Source organism: Ornithorhynchus anatinus, chromosome 9, assembly GCF_004115215.2.
Source record: "Ornithorhynchus anatinus isolate Pmale09 chromosome 9, mOrnAna1.pri.v4, whole genome shotgun sequence".
Lineage (NCBI taxonomy): Eukaryota > Metazoa > Chordata > Mammalia > Monotremata > Ornithorhynchidae > Ornithorhynchus > Ornithorhynchus anatinus.
Genome location: NC_041736.1, coordinates 26,608,947 through 26,629,180, shown reverse-complemented (window position 1 = coordinate 26,629,180; position 20,234 = coordinate 26,608,947). Strand labels below are relative to the sequence as shown.

Genomic DNA, 20,234 nt, shown 5'->3' with positions numbered 1-20,234 from the left:
AGTCTAGGAGGGGAGACAGACTTTTAAATAAATTGTGGTTATGTACTTACGTGCCATTGGGCTGAGAGTGAGGTGAATATCAAGTGATTAAAAAGTACAGATCCAAGGGCCTAGGTGACCCAGAAGGGAGAAGGATTATGGGAAACGAGGGCATAGTCAGGGAAGAAGGTTCTTGGAGGCAACGTGATTTTAATAAAACTTGGAGGATGAGGAGAATGGTGGTCTGGGGGAGGTAGTTCCAGACTTGGGTGAGTGTTCGGTGGCGAGATGGGCTTGAGCAGTAAGTAGGTTGGCATTAGAGGATCAAGGTGGGCCGACTGGGTTGTAGTGGGAAATCAGTGATAGAAGGTAGGAGGGGGTGAGCCGATCGAGTCCCCTTGCCATTCGTGCTGCCCGGTCAGTTAGAAAGCCAAGACCTGTTGAATAAGGCCAAACTCCACAGGCTCCCAGGTTCACCACGGTCACATGTTTAGGGCGCAAAATCACAGTTCCTGAACCAGAAATGTCCTGAAACTCCTCTGGAGAGCTGGGATGCGTGAGCTGCAGGTGAGAGCTCAGGGGCTCTTGACTTTCTGGCCCTCCTCGCTTACTCCCCTCCCCCGTGATGTGGGACCTACATAACAGGGGGTGGAGAAGGCCTGTAACCCCAGCAACCGTGTGGTCACTCCAATAGGCCCACTCCTCTAGCTGGGCTGGATCTCCACAGAGCTCCTAAGGGTTTGCCCTCGCACCCAGAACTCCAAAAATGGAGCCTGGAACAAGAAGGGAAAAGGCCTCAGAGTAATTGGAGGATCCCTTGGAAGCCCCGTTGTGACCCAGGTGGATGACTAGACCCAACCTGGAGTAATTGCCCAACTCCCCCAGGTCAGCCTGCAGGTCCACGATTTGAAAGCCAATTCTCATTGTTTACGTTTACGTTTCCCCCCTCCAGAGCAATGTGTGGAAAGAGAGGTTGAGGTGACAGTGACCAAGAAGCCGTGCTTATCTGCCAGCTTCCCAGCCTGCCTACAAGCCCTAGGTTAAGGATTCAGAGAAAATTCTGTCCCAGGAACCAGAATATAATTGATGTTGGGAGGCTGGAGCGGAGCAAGTCAGTGTGGGGCAAGATGGAGAGGACAGAAATGCAGGTTTTCCAAGATGACTGAATCACTGGGGAGAGTCCTAGAAGGAGTTCAGTCATTTGTTCAATCCTATTTATTGAGTGCTTATGCTGTCTACACAGTGCGGTACTAAGCGTTTGGGAGAGTACAGTATAGCAGTAAACAGACACATTCCCTGCCACAATGAACTTACAGTGTAGAGATGAGCTTAGGGTGAGAAAGAAGGTGGAGAAGAGTCACTGGATAGTTCCCACTGAAGTTAACAACCTCACACCAAATACAAATACCAGATACCTCACACCAAGGGGCCGGGAGGTACCATTCCCTCCTCGGTCAGCTCAGTTATGAGGGTGTCCCCCAGGGGCTTTCCTTTTCATTCAGTTAACTTTTGTTCCCTGCCTCTGAGTCAGAGTCTACCCCGCCCCCCCTCAACTATTACTGAAGGTTTAGTTAATTTTGCAAATTGTAGGTCAGTGGCTCAGCCTTAGAAACCATCGCCTTTTAACAACTCTTCTCCAGTATTCCAACTATGTCTCTCTATATATAAGGCTAAAAACAAGACGGGGGAAAATAGGTCTCCCAGATTTGCCAATGTGTGGGCTGGAGATGGACTGATTTTCTTTGCTTTGCAGGAGCTGGGTCCTGGTGGATCATCAATATAATATCTACCTCTATAGAGAGGGCGTGCTGCGAACCTCTTCAGAACCGTACAATATCACAAATTTTCAGGATCAGACCTGCCATCTGACTAATCACTGCATTCAGAAAGAACATTCAAAAAACTACGGAAAGTACGAAGAGGGGAATGAGATGTTCTTTGAGGAGTTCAATCAGTATCTAACAAGTGCTTTGAACATTACCTTGGAAAATAGTATCTTATTGCAAATCAAACAGATCATAAGGTAATTTTCTGTCTTTCCATTGACACATTTCTGCAGTCATGAGGTCAGAGGTGACTGGAGAGCCAGGTCGTTCTTTTGTGGGTAGCTGACATAACTTAGAGGTGGCTGTGGCCTGGAAGAACAGGGTGTGAGTCATGGTAGTAACCACTCACCTCAGTTGACGTTACCTTCAGTGGGTAATTGGGTGAAATTCAGAATTTATCAATCTAACAAGTATTATGAATATGTATGCTCCTTAAATGTTCTGTCCCCCTATTTTTTTCCACCTCCTTTGTGTTTTCCTGGGAGCAAGGAGCAGGAATCCCAACAGGGATGTCAGAGGCGACAGGCCCTGTTGGGTCAAAGCAGAGGAAAACACCCCGGAATGCCACATGTTTTTTTTTACAGGAAGCTGGAGGGGATTTAAGTTGCCCTGGAGCGAAACTCACCCAATCAAGAAATGTCAAATTTGGCAAAAATCCCAAAGCACTCATCTTATAGACCAGGATTAGCGTTCAGTGTAGTTCATTCTGAAGCTCCAGCAAATTGCGTTTGTTCTCATCTGATGTATTCTAGCGTGGCTTAGTGGAAAGAACCCAGGCTTGAGAGTCAGAGGTCATGGGTTCTGATCCCGGCTCCGCCCCTTGTCAGCTCTGTGACCCTGGGCAAGTCACTTGACTTCTCTGGGCCTCAGTTACCTCATCTGGAAAATGGGGCTGAAGACTGTGAGCCCCACCTGGGATAACCTGATCACCTTGTATCTACCCCAGCACTTAGAACAGTGCTTGGCACATAGTAAATGCTTAACAAATACCAACATTATTACTATTATTATTTCTTTATAGCCTCCTGCCTAATGGAGAGAGGCAAATCCAGTCTGATTAATATAGATATAACTACCAGCTTCAACAGTATTGACTGAGCATTGGCTATGTGCAGAGCACTAAGCTAAGAAAAATCAACACAGTCCTGACCTTAAGGATTTTGCAGTCTAAAGGAGGTGATCTCCTGGGGAGAAGCAGCATGACTTAGTGGAAAGAGCACGATCCAAGGAGTCAAAGAACCTGGGTTCCAGTCCAGCTCAACACTGTGCGACCTTGACCTTTTCTGAGCCTCAGTTACCTCATCTGTAAAATGGAGATTAAGGCTCTGTGCCCCCATGTGGGAAAGGGACTGTGTCTAACCCGATTATGTTGTATCTGCCCAGGGCTTAGTACAGTGTCTGGGACCTAGTAAGCATTAACAAATATCTTTAGAGAGAAAAATAGACAGGAGACATAAATTGATGAATACCCAATTGGCCAACATGTGAGAATGCGTAGTTTCCCATCTTTATTGACTGATTTTCAACTCTCCTAAAAAGCCAACTCTTCCATCTTCTTCGTTTTGCCGTCTCATCACCCACCTTATCTATTATGTATGTATTTACTTTTGTTGGGGTCATTTTTTAACACGTTCTCAGTCGTGTACATCATATGTTGCAATATGCAGCCACCTTCCTGGCATTTATGGAAGGAGGTTAATGTGGGAGGAACAAAGAACATAAGATGGGCGTAGCTAAGGAAGAAGACAGATAGGGAAGGGGAAGACAGCTGGTGGAGAGCCTTGAAGCCAGTTCTTTGGAGTTGGTGTTCAGTGGGTAGCCGTTGGAAGTTCTTTAGGAGATAAATGATATATTCTGGATGGCATTTTAAAAAGATGAAATATACAACCCTTTGTAAGTGACCAAAGAGGGGAATGACTTGAAGGCATGTGACGAAAGTTATCAAGCAGCTGATAGTAAAGGTGGAGAGCCCTGAGAGGACGAATGAAACATTTTAGGGGAGAGACCAGCAGGATTTACACTGAATGCGAGTGGTAAAAGACAGTGAGGAGAAAAAGAGGCAAGCGGAATGGTCACAGGTTATCAAATCCCAAGACAAGCCGTTCGCTAAATGCTGGCATAGCCCAGGATCTATAGGCCCTGCCCAGTGCTGTGTCATCTGCGTTTAGTTTCCAGGATTTTGAATGATGCTCAAAGTCTGCTGAGGTGGAAGAGTTTCCCAGAGGTGCAAAAGCATATTCTAACACCTGCATCCAGCATTCCTGTTGCGTCCTCTGGCCTGGCTCCACAGGGAATGAATCGAAGAGGATCGGGGCCGCTGCCCAGCCCTGATTTTTCCCACTGGCAAAGGGGAATGATTTTTGGATTCCCTCCTTGTCGCCGATGAGCCTGGAGCTCTCGCCGTCCTTCCGAGGCACCGTGGTGACAAGTCCAGGGCCACATAATGTAGAAGTCTGTGGTTTCCTGGCTGTCCGAGTACCTTGACTCCCTATTGCTTTCTCCATCCACTGCCTCTCACATCATGCTCTTTAATTTGGTTTGCAAAACCATGGCTCCGGTTTTTGAAAGTGTTTATGTTCTGTTTTTGGTATTTGTTAAGCCCTTTCTATGTGCCAGGCACTGTCCTAAGGTGCTAGGTTAGAGACAAGCTAAGCAGGTTGGACCCAGTCCATGTCTCAAGGGGGATTCGGTCTTCATCCCCATTTTACAGATAAGGTAACAGTGTCATGGAGAAGTGAAGTGCCTTACCCGAGGTCACGCGGTAGACGTGGCAGGATGGGGATTAGAACCCAAGCCACTGACTCCCATGTTCTCTCCACTAGGCCATGCTGCTTCTCAGCTATAGGCTCTGTCTCCTATTCACTACTTGAATTGCCTTCTAGCTTCAGCCGGAAACGTAGCTTGGCAGAAATGATCTCTGCAGCCCTAGGGACACCAGAAAAGCATGGAGCCCACGCCAAGATTTCTAAATATTTTCTTCCCCTATATAATTTTCACAGACCTCACTCGGCCCACCCCAAGCAGACGTCTAGGGGAGTTACTCTGATTTTAGACTGCAGACTCCTTGTAGGGGAACACGTTTACCGACCCTCTTACACTCTCCCAAGCACTTTGTATAGGGATCTGCACAGAGTTAGCACTCGGTCAATACCATCGATTCATTGACTGCCCCAAGATGCTGCTGGTGCAGTCAATGTGTGGTGGAGCAGACCTTTGATTTCCAAGTCATTTGCCTGAACCTGTTTTGGTGCTTTCTCTCAGCCGAGCCCCTGTATCGACAGCTGCCCCGGAGAATGTCGTATGTTGGTGATTGCCGTTTGATTCTCTTTCTTAGCCGGGCTACTGCCATAACGTCGCGGAGTGGCTTGTGGCCATCTTCCTCCTCCCGGAGCCGAACATTTGGGTGCTCTAGTGGTTTGGCAGCCAGGTAGTCTGTGTTGCAGTCGTTCTAAGGACGTTTTGGTTGGGGAGCATATGAGACTGTGGGTCATGCGCTCTTCTGCTCCACGCATGGCTGCTGTGATCTGAACATCTTTGAGGTGAGGTCCTTCTGCAACACAAGGATATAATCAATAAGATGCCACTGTCTGGACTGAAGACGCACCCAGGATTTTTCCTTTCGCTTGGAAGATGGGCTTGTAATTGTGTGGTGGCATTTAGCCACTTACGCAGCAAATGAAGACCATCTGCTGCTGTTTCGTGCCCACCCCATGCAGCCCGAAGCCTTTCCTCCATCTATGGACATCACTTCGAGCTCTGGCATCGAAATGGAATATTACAATTAATTTCTCTTGGAATTGGCACGTCTGCAATGATTTGGTCCAAACCTCTGTGGAAACTTTCCTATTCGTTGCGGTTAGTCGTTTTGGAGGCAGAAGTGCTTTTATTGCAGGGGAAGGGGAAGTTCCATCATTTATACCCCTGGACAGATCATGGGAGGCTGGCTATAGTGACTAATATCTAATTCCTGAGAGGCATCCTCTGAAGAGGGAAGACCTCTCCAAGAGGAGGTGTGCCCAGAGCGTACTTCTGGGCACTGCCCTTCATCAGTTAGGCTGGTCTCGCGTTGTGCTGCGTTATCAACTCCGTGTCCAGGCAGTTCTCGCTCTGCCGGAGCTGTTCTTCTTATAGGCCGATGCCTACTTCCGTCATCATGGAGCATCCTGACGTTCCCCAGCACAATGGTTATTTTCTTAGTTTGAGTCCCTTTTTTTCCCTGCTGGTTTTGGCACCACAGATATATGCAGCTCGCCAGTTTGGGTTTCCCAGTGGGCTGGGTTTGGTTAAGGCAGGCGGTTTTGAAAGGTCCCTTTTATAGTGGCCTTTTCTATTCAGGGTGAGCGATGCACTCCTAAGTAGGGTTAGGGCAAGCAGGGTGGCTTAGTGGAAAGAGCATGACGGGCCTGGGAGTCAGAGGATGTGGATTCTAATCCCGCCTCCACCACTTGTCTGCTGTGTGACCTCATCTGTAAAGTGGGGATTAAGACTGTGAGTCCTGTGTGGGACAACCTGCTTAGCTTGTATCCGGCCCAGTGCTTAGAACAGTGCTTGCTTGGAACATAATAAGGGCTTAACAAACACCATCATTATTATTATTGTTATTATTAGGGTTGCTCAGACAGAAGCCCTGTGCTATAAAGCAGTCCTGCTGCCTCTTCAGTGACCAAGCAACCAATATCCTGGACCACCTAGGACTTATTTGAGCGTGAGTTTAAAGCATCCGTCTGTCAATATGACTTGGCACTTGAGTTGTTTTCAAACACGGTGATGGTTGAAAAAAAAAAAACTTCAGCCTCCACATCTCTCTATTAGCTTAGCCCGGGAATTGAAGGCTTCTGGAAAGACATTCTCCCTGCCTCCCTGTTTTAGCTTTCTGGCAGAAAGAGAGTAAGTAGAGTGAGGAGATTTTGCTCTTTTCCATTCCGCTGTAAAACTGGCTCTTTCATAGCCAATCATCTCCTTTGATCTCCAGTACTCTGATCTAAGAGAGGACAGTTTCCCAATACAGACCCCAGTGATTGGTTCAGTGAATGTGGCTTTCTCACTCTATAGCCGTGGAGAAACTGGATGAGAACACAGCAGGGTCAGCTGCCAAGATTTCCCAGCAAAGACCCCAATGATCGACAACGATGGGATGTGGGTTTGTCGCTTAGCAGTGACATGCAGTCCTTATCGCCCGTTGAGGTGGTGCAGTGAGATATGCTGGTCCATGACCCTCCCGCACCCCTACCCTAGTCAACATTTCAAAATGCATGCCACTTTTATAAGGCGAGAGCACGTGACTGACTCCATTACTGAAAGCTCTCTGTGGCCAGGGAATGAGTCCACCAACTCTTTTGTAATATACTCTCCCAAATGCTTTTTTTGGGACTCTGCACACGGTAAGTGCTCCAAAAATAACCTCGATTACTGAAAAAGAACTCAAGAACGTGTTCTACTGATGCTGGTGGGAAATCTCATGTCTTAAAGTCAGCAAAAGTCACAATAACACCTCAGCGTTGCTGGAGGGAATGGTCATCGGGGTCCTTTGTGTACTGATCCAGCAGGGCCGCCCCATCCCAACTCTCTAACCCTTGTTCAGGGACTTTTCCCTGTGCTTCCCCAGTGTAGACATCTTCAGGCGGTCGGTTGTATTTATTGAGTGCCTACCATGTGCAGAGCACTGTCCTAAGTGATTGGGAGAGAGTGCTATGAGTACTTGCCCTCGTTCTTTTTTATTTTTCAGTATTTAAAGCACTTACCTTGTGCCAGGCACTGTTCTAAGCGCCGGGGTAAATACAGAGTAATCAAGTTGGACACAGTCCATATGGGTCCCATTTTATGGGTCCCATTTTATTAGCTGAGCTAACTGAGGTGCAGAAAAGTGAAGTGACTTGTCCAAAGTCACACAGCGGACAAGTGGCAGAGCTGGGACTAGAACTCAGGGCCTACTGACTCCCAGGCTTTATCGCCTACTGACTCCCAGGCTTTATCCGCTAGGCCAAGCTCTGCTTTCCTGCCTCATTTCATCATCTCACTCTCTATCGGCTCTTTCCCTTCTGCCTTCGAACACGACCAGGTCTCCTATAAAAAGCCTCTCCCCATCCCACATTCCCCTCCACTTCTTGCCCCCTCCCCTTACTTACATTCCAATCCAGACTCCTCAAAAACATCATTTACGTTAACTGCCTTCGCTTCCTCTTCGCTATCTCTCTTCTCGACCCAGAACAGTCAGGCTTACGACCCGCCACGGCCCGTCTCTCTGAGGTCACTGGTGGGCTCTACTCTGTCTTGATCCTACTCAGGCTCTCAGCTGCTCTTGACACTGTGGACCACTCCCTTCTCCATGAAACACTTTCAGGCCTCAGGTTTGCCAAGATGGCACTGACCTGGTTCGCCTACCTTTCTTACCTCCCTTTCTCGGTTTTCTTTACTGGCTCCTATATGGCCTCTCTTGCCTGTCAGTGGATCAGAGGCTCTTTTCTGGGCCTATTACTCTTCGTGCTCTACACCCACTTTCTCTGGGAGTTTATCCACTCACACTGCTTCAGCTATCACCACTATGCAGAGGTGACTTCTACATTTCCCTCTCATTTACCGTCCCATCCCGCTTTTCCTCTGGTCTCCAGGATATCTTCATTTGGATGCCCCACCTGCACCTCAAACTGAACACATCTAAAACCAACCTGCTCAGCTTCCCTCCTGGGTAAACTCCTCTTAACTTTCCTCTCTCAATCAATACAACTCTAGCCTCCCCATCCCCCAAATCTGCAAACTCAGGATTATCCTGGACTCCTCATTGTCTCTCATTTCCCTCCAAACTTATTGCCAAGTTGTATCTCACAGCATCTCCGGAATCCACCCCTTCCTCTCTACTCAGAGAGTTTTTACTCTGTTACCAACTCTGGTCACATTATGACTTGACTGTTTTATCTGCCTTCTTGCCGGTCTCCTTCTTCTCTCTACAATCTCTGCTACTTCTGCAAGGATCATCTTCCGGAAGATGGCACACATCTCTCCACTCCTCCAGACACTTCACAGGCTTCCCTTGTCCCTCCGCATCAAGCAAAGTTCCCCGCAAATGGTTTTGAGGCTCTCCTCCACTTCACTCCATATCACGTGTCTGCTCTCTTCACTCCCCAACCCACTTCATTCATTCCCCCCAAGATAACTTTATAGCTTTCAACTCACCCTCCTCCATCCCCTTTCTCGTGCTTTTCCCCCAGCTTGGACCTCTCTACTAATAATTATAATTATGATACTCGTTAAATGCTTGCTGTGTGCCGAACGCCGTTCTGAGCACTGTAGTAGATACAAGTTAGGGTGGACACTGTCCCTCTCCCATATGGGGCTCACACGCTTAATCCCCATTTTACAGATGAGACAACTCGGGTTGAGAGAAGTTAAGTGACTTACCCAAGGTCTCACGGCAGACATGTGGCTGAACCGAGGTCCTTCTGACTTCCAGGCCTGTGCTGTATCCATTGAGCCACACTGCTTCTACCCACAAATATCCATCAACCCACAGCCTCCCCCATACGCAAAGCCCTCTTGAAAGCTCACCTCCCCCAACGTGCCTTCCTGATTGATTCGTGGTATTTCAAGTCATAACTTGTCAGCCCTACGTAGCACTTATTCACTTAAACTCATCCTTGATTCCTGCATTTAATTGTACCTTCAATTATCATTTAATTGTACCTTCAATTATTTAGACTCTGAGATCTTTTTGGGCAGGGAATGGCACTTGCCTTCGTTGTATTTCCCAAGTAGCACCGTACATTGCATCCAGGGGTACTAAATAAAATATTGTATTTAATTGCATAATTGCCTAACTTTTTTCACATAATCATTGCAACCCAAAAGCAGAGAAGTGGCTATTACGTAGAAAATTAAATCTAACAACAAGGGGAGCAGGAGAAGAAAGAGAAAAAGAAAAAAATGGAGGGGAGAAGGAAGAGAAAGGTAAAAGGATACTTGAGATTGTTTTGCTTACACCCCTAAGTGCTGCATATGATAAGTGCTCAACTTAACTTGCATCAATAAATTTACTCCCCCATCTCTGGAGGATTTTCTGTTATTCCCACCCCTCTGCTCGTCATCCTAATGAATAACTGGGTTCCTGGTACCTTCCTCTGGACCAACTGTAAGATTCTGGGTGCCTGAAGCAGAGGGGTGCCTGGAAAAGCTGCTGGTTGTTTTTTTCCTAAATGACCTGTAAGTGCTTACTGTGTGCCAGGTGCTGTACTAAGCACTGGGGTGATAGAAGATAATCCGGTTTGACGCAGTCCATGTCCCACTTGGCGCTCACAGTCTTAATCAAAGTGAAGTGACTTGCCTGGGATCGCATAGCGGACAAGTAGCGGAGCAGAGATTAGAACCCAGATCCTCTGACTCCCAGACCTGGGCTTTACCCACTAGTCTGTGTTTGATATTGAATGGTTGTTTTTCTTGATTATCCTGTGATTCTTTTCCCTCTCCTCTCCCACCCCTAGAATCTGAGCCCTCTGTGGACCACTGCCTGAATGAATCATTATTCTTGCATTACTCCCCAGGTCTCATTGTGGTGTTTCATCCACTGTTCGTATTTCCTGAATGATCGTATTACCACAGCTACTTTCAAATACTGATAACTTGCCGGCTGGGGAAGGAAATAGGTGTCATTCACTGGGGGTAGAACAATTTTTTTTAAATTAATTTTTACCAAAAATCATTTCCACACTGTGAGATCATGAGAAAAAATAGCGATTACGATGAGAGGCTCTGCTTTGTAATAGTTTGAAGAGATACTTTGAGCCGTGAGTATCTGACCTAGAGTATGATGATGCGATCTTTTCTGTACTTTTCTCTGTTAAAGGCACTGGAGTGATGTTGCATGGCATTCTTTGTTTATGGCGTGAACATATTCTGCATTTTAAAAGCTGTATGGTTATCTAATGATTTGGGGAGGTAATAACTATAGAAAAGGGAATAAGCAAACCCATTAGTTTCTATTCACCTTAATAAAATTAGACTATTTAATAGAAAATAAAAATTTTAATCACTACTAAATATGCAGTGAGAAATGTATACTCGTCCCGATGAGCCTTTGTGGGGGTTTTAAACTAGCACCCTTTTTTTCCACTTGACAGAAGCTGCCTTACGTGTATAGAACCTGCAATCAGCACTAAGCATCTTCACTACCAGAGCTTCCAACTCTTTGGCTTTGACTTTATGGTTGATGCGGAACTGAAGGTCTGGCTCATTGAAGTCAACGGAGCCCCAGCCTGTGCCCAGTAAGTCTTGGCAAAGCCATGGATCCGAGATACCCTGAGGTGGGTGGGGGGGGGGGGTGATGGCTGGGGCTGGAAAGCAAGCTCATCTCCTGAGGATTGCCTGTGCGAGAGACCGCGGCATATACACAGAGCGGGAGGCTGAACTCCACTGTCATCTAGTTGGATGTTACAGAAAATCCTTCCTTCTGCAAGCGGAAACAGTGAGACGGCCCGCGAGTCCGGGGCCAGAGAATTCATGGCTCCGTTTTTTAAAATCTGACTGAAAACGGAGATGAGATTCCTTCACCTTTCAAACCCACTGGCCCTTAGATATGTCCTCTCTCTCTCTCTTGGATTTCAGAGGATGGGCAAGGATGGCGTCCCCCTTCCCCGGATATAGCACTGATTGGAGGTGTGTCTGGTAGAAGCACTGAAACTTGCCATTTCAAGATAGGATAATTATGATAACAGTGATATTCGGGAGGCGCTCACTATCTGGCACGTGCGGTAAACTAAACGCTGGGGTAGATACAGCATAGGCAGATCAGACACAGTTCCTGTCTCCCAGGATGCCCACAGTCTAAGAGGAAGGGAGAAGAGGTATCGAATCCCCATTTTGCAGATGAGGAAACTGAGTTACAGAGAAATTAAGTCACTTGACCAAGGTCACACAACAGGTAAGTGGCAGGTTCATGCTCTTTCCATTGGACCACACTGCTTCTCAGTTAAAACTAATTAGCCATTCAGAGGGGAAGCAACATGGACTAGTGGAAAAAATATTGGACCTGGGAATCAGAGGACCTGGGCTCTGCCACTTGCCTGTTGTGTGACCTTGGGCAAATCACTTAGCTTCTCTATGCTTCAGTTTTCTCAGCTGTAAAATGGGGATTCCATACCCAATCTAACCCTGTACTTGGACTGTGAGCCCTGTGGGCCGAGGGACTAGATCCAGTCTTATTCCTCTCCGATTCTCTCCTTGATCCCCTCCAATCTGGCTTCCGTCCAGTTCACTCCACAGAAACTGCCCTCTCAAAGGTCACCAATGATCTCCTTTTTGCCAGATCCAAAGGCCTCTACTCCATCCTAATCCGCCTCGACCTCTCAGCTGTCACCGACACTGTGGACCACCCCCTTCTCCTGGAAATGTTATCCAACCTTGGCTTCTGACACTGCCTGCTTCTCCTTCTATCTCCCTGACCACTTATTCTCAGTCTCTTTCATGGGCTCCTTCACTGCCTCCCACCCCTTAACTGGGAGGGTCCCTCAAGGTTCAGTTCTGGGACACCTCTATTCTCCATCTACATCCCCCCCCCCCCGCCTTCAAGACGTCTCTCCGTGGGTGTCCTCCCGTCACCGTAAGCTTAACATGTCCAAAATAGAGCTTCTTATCTTCTAACCCAAATTGCAGTAATAAGAATAATTATAGTATTTGTTAAATGCTTACTATGTGCCAGGAACTGCACTAAGCGCTGTGGTGGATGCAAGGAAACGGGGTTGGACACAGTCCCTGTCCCCCATGTAATGATAATAATGATGTTGGTATTTGTTAAGCGCTTACTATGTGCAGAGCACTGTTCTAAGCACTGGGGTAGATACAGGGTAATCAGATTGTCCCATGTGAGGCTCTCAGTTTTTAATCCCCATTTTACAGATGAGGTCACTGAGGCACAGAGAAGTGAAGTGACTTGCCCACAGAGTCACACAGCTGACAAGTGGCGGAGCCAGAATTCGAACCCATGACCTCCGACTCCCAAGCCCATGCTCTTTCCACTGGCTCCCAGTCTCAATCTCCATTTTACGGATGAGGTAAATGAGGCCTGGAGAAGTGAAGTGACTTCCCCAAAGTCACCTGACAGACAAGTAGGGGTTAGAACCCATGACCTTCTGACTCCCAGGCCCGAGTTCTATCCACTGCACCTTGCTGCTATACTGTAGACAAAACCACTATCCTTCCTTGTCTCACAAGCCCGTAATCTTGGCATTTCCCTTGACCCCTTTCTCTTATCCCCCCCCCCCCCCCGCGTATTCAATCCGTCACTAAATCCTGTCGGCTCCACCTTCACAACATCACTAAAATCTTCCCTTTTCTCTCCATCCAAGCTGCTATCATGGAAATACAGACACTCATCCTACCCCTCCTTGATCAGCCGTCTTTCTGACCTCCCAGTGTCCTGTCTCTCTCCACTCCAGTCCACAAAAATGTTCCAGGCATTTCCTCACTCCTCATGAGAGTCCAGTGGCTGCCCATCCACTTCCGCCTCAAACGAAACCCCCAAATGGTTGGCTTCGAAGCATTCAACCCTCCTACCTCACCTTGCTACTCTACTACTATAACCCAGCCGCCCCACTTCCCTCCTCTAATGCTAACCTTATCACTGTACCTCAGTCCTGTTTATCTCATCACCGACCCTTTCCCCAGGTCCTGCCGTTAGCCTGGAACTCAAATCCGACAGACAGTGACTCTCCTCCACCTCAGAGCCTTACTGAAGGCTCGTCTCTTCCAGGAGGCCTTCCATGACTGAGGTCTCCTCTCTTCTTCTCCCGGTCCCTTCTGCGTCGCCCTGATTTGCTCCTTTTATTCCTCCCCTCTCCCAGCCCCACAGCACTTATGTCTGCAATTTATTTATCTGTATTAATGTCTGCTTCCCCCTCTAGCCCATAAGCCCATTGCAGGCTGGGAATGTGTCGGCATATTGTTATTTTGCACTCTCCCGAGCACTTAGTACAGTGCTCTGCACAGAATAAGCACTCAATAAATACGACTGAATGAATAACCAGTATCTACCACAGTGCTTAGAACAGTGGTAAGCGCTTAACAAATAACCATCATTTTCAGGATCAGTTTTACCCCAATATCGTGGCTGGGATAGCTCGTGCAAAATTTCCACAAATGTGAAAACTGCCTGGAAGTAGCCATGGTCTAATGGAAAGAGCATGGACGAGGGAGTCTGAAGACCTGGGTTCTATTCCCGCTTCCATCGCTTATCTGCTGTGTGACCTCGGGCAAGCCACATCCCTGTGCCCCAGTGACCTCATCTATAAAATGCGGATAAAGACTGTGAGCCCCACTGGGACATGGACTGTGTCCAACCTGATCATCCCCGACTCATCTCTCTCATTCAATCCACATATTCAGCCTGTCACTAAATCCTGTTGGTTTTACCATCGCAACATCGCTAAAATCTCCCCTTTCCTCTCCGTCCAGTCTGCTACCATCTTCATCCAACTACTTATCCTATCCTGCCTTGATAACTATATCAACCTCCTTGCTGACCTCCCTGCCGCCTGTCTCTCCCCACTCTAGTCTGTACTTCACTCTGCTGCCCAGATCATTGTTCTACAAAAATGTTCAATCCATGAACAAGAGCCTCCAGTGTTTGCCTATCCACCTCTGCATCAAACAGGAAACTCCTTACCATCGGCTTTAAAGCCCTCGATCATCTTGCCCCCTCCTACCTCACCTTGCTGCTCTCCTACTACAACCCAGCCTGCACACTTCTCTAATGCCAACCCACTCACTCTCCCTAAATCTCATCTATCTCACTGCCGACCTCTCACCCACGTCCCGCTTCTGTCCTGGAACGCTGTCCCTCTTCACGTCCAACAGATGATCACTCTCCCCACTTTCGAGGCCTTATTAAAGTCACACCTCCTCCAAGAGGCCTTCCCTGACTAAGCCCTCATTTCCTATATTTCTCATTTCCTATTTCTCTATATTCTATATATAGAATATTCTCTATATTCTCTCTATTTATATATATATATATATATTCTCTAATTCTCTATATTCCTATATTTCTCATTTCCTATAGTATAGATATATTGATAATATATCTATATTAATGTCTGTCTTCCCCTCAAGACTGTAAGCTCACTGTGGGCAGGGAATGTGTTCACCAACTCTATTATATTTTACTCTCCCAAGTACTTTGTACAGTGTTCTGCGTTCAATAAACACTCAATAAATATGGTTGATTGATTTAGCTTCTATTTACCCCAGTGTTTAATACAGTGCCTGGCACATAGTTATAATAATAACGTACTTGTTAAGCACTTACTATGTACCTAGCACTGTTCTAAGTGCTGGGGTAGAAACAATTTATTCTGGTTGGACACAGTCCCTGTCCCACGTGGGGTTCACCCTCTTAATCGCCATTTTATAAATGAGGTACTAAGGGCCGGAGAAGTGAAATGACTTGCCCAAGGTCACACAGAAGACAAATGGGGGAGCCAGAATTAGAACCCAAGTCCTCCTGACTCCTAGGCCCAAGCTCTATCTACCAAGCCACACTGCTTCTCCTGAGCACATACCATTAAAAAAAACTGTTCCTCCCCTTCATATTCAACAGACTATCGTTTTCGCCATCTTCAAAGCCCTGCTAAAATCGTACCTCCTCCAGGAAGTCTTCCCGGACTAATCTCATCTCCCTATTTTCCCCCTTTTAATGCACTTGAATTCACGCCCTCTAGATATTCACCCCTCGACACCTCATCCCAGCATTTATGTATGTCATACTTTGTGTCTTCCCCTAGCTGTAATTTATTTTAGCATCTCTTGCCGCTGATAGACTATTAACGCCATCAAGTCAGGGATTGTGTCTATTTGCTTTGTCTTACCTGCCCCCCCCAAGCACTTAGTACAGTGCTCTGCACATAGCACTCAATAAATGTCACAGATTGATTTTGTGGAGTTTAACTGCACGGTCTTTTGAGATTTTTTTAATCAGAGCACTTGACTGAGGCTCTGAATATTTGTTTTAGAAAGAAGGGCTCCTTCAGTCCAAGATACAAGGTGCCCCCGACCTTAAACAGGCCTCATCAGAAGCAGTTTGGCAAAAAAGGAAAGAGCACAGATCTGAGAGTTAGGAAACCTGAGTTCTGGTCCCAGTTCTGCTGTTGGCTTCCTGTGTGACTTCCAGAAAATCCCATAATCTCTGTCTCTGCGTCTGTAAAATGGCGGCAATAATACCTTCCTTTCTCTACCTACCAGGGATATTGTAAGGAATAAATGGACTAAATTATTTAAAAACACTGTGGAAAAGTGAAAGTGCTGTACAGATTCCCAGTAATGTGGTTATAACGTATAGGGATGGATTCACATCGCTATGGTGCCTGAGAAAATAATGCCGTTTAATTGTGCTCCTCCTGGCACTCTTCATAAGCCAAAATCCTTCTTTTTATGTTCACTTCTGAGGTACAGTTACCGATTCTTGGTGCTCTGCACACAGTAAGCAATCAGTAAATACGATGGAATGAAATCTTGGGAATGTATCCGTTTACTGTTATATTGTACTCTCCCACGTATATTCTGTACACAGTAAGCATTCAATAAATATGATTAACTGACTGACTTCCCCTTCTTATATGACAGACTCCTATTCTCCCCACCTTCAAATCCCTGGATGAGATGACTTCCCCGAGCCCCTTCAATGGCCCCAGCAATAATACAGTCTTTTGGGGGGCATCCTTTCCCACTGACTCTTCCCACTCCATTCCCTTTGAGAAATCATTCCCTTAGCTGGCCTTGTTATTAAACTTTCTTAATACTGAGAAAGTACTGAGCACTTCCCAGGAACATCCAATGTTGCCTGCCCTTGCCCGTCTACCTTAAAGAGAAACTTCTTATCACTGGCTTTAAAGCACTCGAGCTCGCTCCCTCCTACCTCAGCTTGCCCGGTCCACTCACCTTGCTCCTCAAATGCCAGCTTACTCATTGAACCTCACTTATCCATCGCTCCGATTTATCGAGCCCTTACTGTTTGCGGACAACTGTGTTCAGCGCTTGGGAGGGTTCAGCATAACAGAACTGGTAGACATGTTCCTTGCCCATTTCCTGCCTCTGACCTGAAACTCCCTCCCTCTCTATATATAACAGACGGTTAGTCTCAAAGCCTTAGTAAAATCATGTCTCCTCCAAGAGTCCTCCCAGCTAAACCCTCTTTTCCCCTTCTCCCCCTCCCTTCGGCATAGCCTGCTCCCTTTAAGCCCTTGATGATCATCCCACCCTCCTACTACAACCTAGCCTGCACACTTTGCTCCTCTAGTTCCAACCTCACTGTACCTCAGTTTCAACTAACCTGCCCGTGTCCGGGCCTGTGTCCTGGGACTCCTCCTCCCTTTGTGTCCGACCGACGATCACTCTCCCCCCAACACCAACGAGAAGCAACATGGTTCAGTGGAAAGAGCCTGGGCTTGGGAGTCAGATGTCACGGGTTCGAATGCCGGCTCTGCCACTTGGCAGCTTTGTGACTGTAGGCAAGTCACTTAAGACAGTGAGCCCCACATGGGACAACCTGATTCCCCTGTATCTACCCCAGCACTTAGAACAGTGCTCTGCACATAGTAAGTGCTTAACCAATACCAACATTATTATTATTATTAACCCCTTTCAAAGCCTCATTAAAAGCACCCTCTCCTCCCAGGGGCCTTCCCTGGTAAACCCGTATTTCTTCTTCTCCCCACTCCCTTCAGCATCACCTCTGCCTCTTGGATCTGTACCCTTTATTCGCCCCTCCAACAGCCCTTACAGCAGTTACAGTAATAATTAGCATGGTATTTGTTAAGCACTTACTAGGTTCTAAGCGCTGGGCAAATACAAGGTAATCAGGTTGGGCGCAGTCCCTGTCCCAAATGGGGTTCCCAGTCTTAATCCCCATTTTCCAGATGAGGTGACCGAGGCACAGAGAAGTGACTTGTCCACAGTCACACAGCAGACAAGTGGTGGAGCCGGGATTAGAAGTCACGTCTTCCAGCTCTCAAGCCCGGGCTCTTGCCACTAGACCATGCTGCTTCTCAACTACCATCCCACTTTTACTGTGACTATAATATAACTATACTATATTCTTGCGTACTATAACCATGATATAACTACTATACTAATATCATCTCTACCACTACAACAAGGAAGCCATCTGATTTACCCTGCCCAGCTTTCTGGGCGCGAGGAGTGGGGACACCATCCTCTGCTCGGGACCTGATACGCCCACCACTTGTCATGGTGGGTAGGAGACCAGTGGAGGAGAGCAGGAAGGAAGATGGGAGGGGAGGGGAAGAGTCCAGCTGGAGAGAAGACATCAGGGTTACATCAGTTACGTATGTAACCGTAATTTATTATATTAATGTCCATCTCCCCATCTAGACTCTAAGCCAGTCGCGGGCAGGGAACGGATCTACCAACTGTGCTCTGTTGTACTCTCCCAGGGCTTAGTGTAGTGCTCTGCGCAGCAAGCACTCCATAGATATGATCGATAGATTGGTTTTGGCGTTTGGGTAGGTTTTGGGTTGGACGCCTAATAACGACGACCTTTTTCTCTTCCAGGAAATTGTATGGAGAGCTCTGCCAAGGAATAGTGGATATAGCCATATCCAGTGTCTTTCCCCTCTCTGAACCCAGGCCGAAGCAGAGCCAGCAATCGGTGTTCATCAAGCTGTGACAACACGACCGGCCCGGACATCCTGGGAATGGAGAACTGCCAACTCGAAAGGAGGGAAATGGCACGAGGGGGTAAAATGATTTCACGCCACATGTGGGGAAAGAAGAACTTCTTCCAATGCATAAGGGTGGAAGGAGACAGAAGGAGACTCCCAAAGAGGACGCTAGAAAAACCCAGGGTGCTCCAGCCCCAGCCTGGGCAGCTGGGAAGCTGAACCCCCATCTCTGGGATGATAGTCAAATAGGATTAAAAAACAACAACCAGGGATCGATGATGTCATGCTTCTTGTCCTTTAAAACGTCTTCAAAAAAAACAACAAACCACCGAGGCAGTTTCATAAGTAGAATCTGCCTTCCTCCGTCCCTTATCCTAGAAGCTTGGCCCTTTGTTATGCAATGTTTTTCCACTTGCTGCAGGTTTAGTGCCTTAGCCCATTCCTAGCAGCTAGCTCTCTTGCTCCAGGAGGTCTGGACTCCTCAGAGCCTCATAGTTAGCTAGCGGGAAGAAGACAGTAACCTAACTCAGCAGCCGCAGGCCTGACCTGTTCTCAGAGCCACAAATTCAGCTTCAGGATGAGGAGAGCATCTCTTATCCCCCTCCTTGCGAGTCAGTGCTCTATCAGAATAAGGAAATTCTCAAACAGATTTAAGGAAAACAGTATAGTTCTTTGCTTCTGATGTCTCTAAAAGATAAAATGTCTCCCTCTTCCCTACGCCCATATCAGTAGCTAACAAGTGATGATGCTCAGATCTTTCTCTCCAGGTTGAGAGCTTGCTTTGTTTGGGGGTTTTTTCCATCTACTTTGACTAAATAGGGTGCCTGAAAACTTCCCTTTTTGTCACTTTTTCCACTGCTGATGTTTTCCAAGTCTCCAGGAGGAAGAGCTGCCGTCTTTTCATTTTCACACAGAAGCAATGTGCTGTCCTCCAGATCAGGGGCATCGGTTTTTCTTTCACCCGGGAAGTCAGCAGAGTGTTAATTACCTGAGGCTGCAGAGCACTGTTAGTCATTGAGTCTATGACAAATAAATCAGGAAGAGGAAAAAAAAAAGCCTGGTGATTTTTAAAGGTAACCTTCTCCTGAAGGGCCTACTTTTTTATGTTTTGGGTTTTTTTTGACATTAAGATCCAACTGTATTTGGATCTGACCAAGTCAACTATGTCTCTTTGTTCTGTCTCTTTGAAAGACTAGAAAGGAGGCCGGAATAGAAGCAGAGTAAATGTTACAGATCTCATCCGTGTTGAGTGTTTCATCTGTTATTGTAACAATGAGTAAAAGTGATTGAATGTACCCTGTTAATAATGTTCAAAACCTCACCCCTGGCCCTTTGGTCTAATATGAGAAAGATCTTTTTAGAAAAATGTCCTCTTTCTTTTTGCTGCTGTGCATTTCAGTTCTGAGGCTCACAGGCCTAACTAAAACATTGAAGCTTCTTCAGTCGGGGATTTTTTTATTATTATTAATGAAAACAGGGCAACTTGCAAGAAGAATAAGAGTGATTTGTTCGAACTAATTTTCACTCGGGATTGCTTGGATGATGGACAACCCGGACCAGTCCCCAAAGTTGATCTTGGATTCAGGATGTCAACAGAACTCCCTTTCGGGTGAAGGTATTGATGGCTCCTCTTCCTGATTCTGTTAGTAGCGGTTCTGTTCAGGTGAACTGGAAACCTACCTTTTTGTCACTTTCCCCTGCTGTTTTCCGAGTCTCTAGAAAACTTTTGATTTTATCCCAGGAAGGTGTCTCTGAACCCTATCCCTGGGAC

At 46.8% G+C, this 20,234-nt stretch overlaps 1 protein-coding gene across 2 annotated transcripts in view; it reads left to right on the top strand.

The window, feature by feature from the left end:
* TTL (tubulin tyrosine ligase) overlaps positions 1–19,702 on the top strand; it is a 64,574-nt gene extending 44,872 nt beyond the window's left edge. The window contains exons 5-8 of one of the 2 annotated variants that reach the window (XM_029072187.1): positions 1,733–2,002; positions 10,913–11,056; positions 11,397–11,447; positions 18,354–19,702. In XM_029072187.1, the coding sequence (XP_028928020.1) occupies positions 1,733–2,002; positions 10,913–11,056; positions 11,397–11,447; positions 18,354–18,468 (580 nt within the window). In that variant the 3' untranslated portion in view covers positions 18,469–19,702. The remainder of the gene's footprint in view (positions 1–1,732; positions 2,003–10,912; positions 11,057–11,396; positions 11,448–18,353) is intronic. The other variant, XM_029072188.1, reaches the window with a different exon arrangement.
* Positions 19,703–20,234: the final 532 nt, after the last annotated feature.